Genomic DNA, 2,489 nt, shown 5'->3' with positions numbered 1-2,489 from the left:
ACATGAACACTAGTAATTGACCTCTTAAATAGATCACTGTTGCATGGTTTACATTGGTCATACCTTTATAGATAGTACAATTTTCTTCCCAGCATGGCCTCATAACTTGCTTAGAGCAAGATATACAACCTAGCATAGATGGGTTGCCTTGCTAAAGGGTCTCTGGAAGGCAGGTGCTGCAAGTCTGAGGAGTCTGACAAGTGATCTCCAGTTCTAACAGGTGCCTACCAGTTTCTCTTCTTCTCTTCTTGGTATGCTAGGCAGTGTTGACATTTATTGCACTAAGAGGATACCGGTGACATTTAAATTAAACATTTATTTTTAGAAAAACTACTTTATGCTATCAATATAGGTGTATATTTGACTGCTTTTGAGGTTCATGGCTCAAGTCTTACCTCCCAGATAGTGTCTAAAGTTCATTTTACACTTTAAGTCACACAAATGTGAACTACAGACAATATAATTACAGAGGTCTGGTTACTAGAGTCTGGTTCTAAAATTGGAAGATACTTTCAATATTTATTGGTAGTATATTTTTGTCTCTAAGATTATTTTCTTAATTTCACACATTTGCTATTTGTCTCTTGTTTATTCACAAAAATAATTTTAAGATTGCTGAAATTAGAAGCTTTGCATTTAAGATAACAGTCAGGAGCTCTGTAAATATAGAACAACAATCTAGATAGTGGTATCTGTTACCAATTCAGTACAAATAGTGCATAAAGTACATAGATAGGCAAATATTTACTTTAAAAATCTTGGAAGTCAAAGCGAAAAAATTAAAGAGTTATAGAGTTTTCATTAACTCATAAATGTGAATAAAGTCATTCTTGAGAATCAAGTACCTTTGGTATGATATTGTATAACATAAAATTTCATCATATGGGTACTATATTATATAATGAATTGCAAATATTACATGTGATTTTTATCAGTATAATGGTTTGAAAATTGAGAGAGATTTTTAGATTGATTTAAATTGGCAAAATGAAATATAGGTGAATTGTACTGAAGAACAATTTTACAAAATATTTATCAGGGGATAGGAGTAACAACTTTTCAGATGATTTACTTGATAGAATAGAAAAGAGAAGAAGAAGCCATCATCCTTCCTCTTACACTATCACCTAAATGTCTACTTATTGGGATTCTGGCAAGCAATGCAGAGGGAAAAATTAAAAATGCATTAAATTTTAATGAAAAAATCAAGATTGGATACTTGAAATGTTCCTTACAAGTATAATGTTCATGTTGGTGGTTTAATTTAGTCCTAAAAAAATTTTTAAAAAGCTAGTCATATCTGGCCTTTCTTCATTATTTACGTTGGGTGAATACTGACTGACTTCTCACCTTGAGCAGAGCTCTCTTCACTTCCTTGTTCCTCAGGGTGTACACCACCGGGTTTAGAAGGGGTGTCAGCACCGTGTAGAAAACTGCCACAACCCCATCCACAGCATCCCGGGAGCCTGGCCTCAGGTAAATGAAAAGACCAGGGCCAAAGAAACAAAGGACCACAATGCAGTGGGAGGCACAGGTCTGAAAGGCTCTGTGTCTCCCCTCTGAGGTGCGGATCTTCAGGATGGACCAGATGATGGACACATACGACAGCACTATCAGGAGAAAGCAGCCCGAGGCCACGACCCCAATGTTGACAAAGATCACCATCTCGTTCATGGAGGTGTCCGCACAGGCCAGCTTGAGGATGGGAGGGGCATCACAGAAGTAATGCTGGATCTGGTTGGGCCCACAGTAGGGCAAACGGAATGTCAGTGTGGTCTGGACAGCAGAGTGCAGAGAGCCACTGAGCCACGTGCTGGTGGCCAGGAGGGCACACGTCCTCCCACTCATCATGCTGGTGTACCTGAGCGGGTGACTGATGGCCAGGTAGCGGTCATAGGACATGACTGTGTAGAGGAAACACTCGGTGCTCCCCAGGAAGTGGAAGGAGTAGAGCTGGGCCACACAGCTATGAAAGGAGATCGCCCTGCCTCCTGGGGACGCCAAGGTCATCAGCATTTTGGGCACGGTGACCGTGGAGAACCACATGTCAATGAAGGACAGGTTGGTCAAGAAGTAGTACATGGGGGTGTGGAGGTGGGAATCCACCGTGATCACCAGCAGGATGAGGAGGTTCCCCACCACGGTGAGTACATAAATCACCAAGAAGAGTCCCAAGAGGGGGACATCCAGTGCTGGTGCACGGGGAAGCCCCATGAGGAAGAACATTGTGACCAGGCTCATGTTTGTCATTTTCCACGCCTTTTGTGTCTGTCCCTGTGGGAGTAGAGAGAGCACCCAGTATGTAATTGAAAACTGGACACCCATTTTCATGTGGCAACTGCATCATCCATGGTAGATATTTCTAGAGTTAAACTCAACTTTACTTGTAACAAAACTTATTTGGTAAAGATGATAGAATAATTTCATCATCATTCTCTCTCTCTCTCTCTCTCTCTCTCTCACACACACACACACACAGAGGCACACAC

The 2,489-nt window shown here is 41.2% G+C and overlaps 1 protein-coding gene across 1 annotated transcript; it reads right to left on the bottom strand.

Annotated features, from left to right (window-relative positions):
• Positions 1–1,314: 1,314 nt before the first annotated feature.
• Positions 1,315–2,250, bottom strand: LOC113259774 (olfactory receptor 10G7). Its single transcript, XM_026505272.3, has one exon. The coding sequence runs from the start codon at positions 2,248–2,250 to the stop codon at positions 1,315–1,317; it is 936 nt and encodes a 311-aa protein (XP_026361057.2).
• Between the last annotated feature and the right edge of the window lie 239 nt (positions 2,251–2,489).

This window comes from Ursus arctos, unplaced genomic scaffold (assembly GCF_023065955.2).
Source record: "Ursus arctos isolate Adak ecotype North America unplaced genomic scaffold, UrsArc2.0 scaffold_22, whole genome shotgun sequence".
NCBI lineage: Eukaryota > Metazoa > Chordata > Mammalia > Carnivora > Ursidae > Ursus > Ursus arctos.
The sequence above is the reverse complement of the archived record's forward strand: the minus strand, read 5'-3'. Positions and strand labels throughout refer to the sequence as shown.

Coding starts and splice junctions, on each gene's coding strand:
- LOC113259774 (XM_026505272.3), bottom strand. CDS start 2,250: ATGACAAACATGAGCCTGGTCACAATGTTCTTCCTCATGGGGCTTCCC.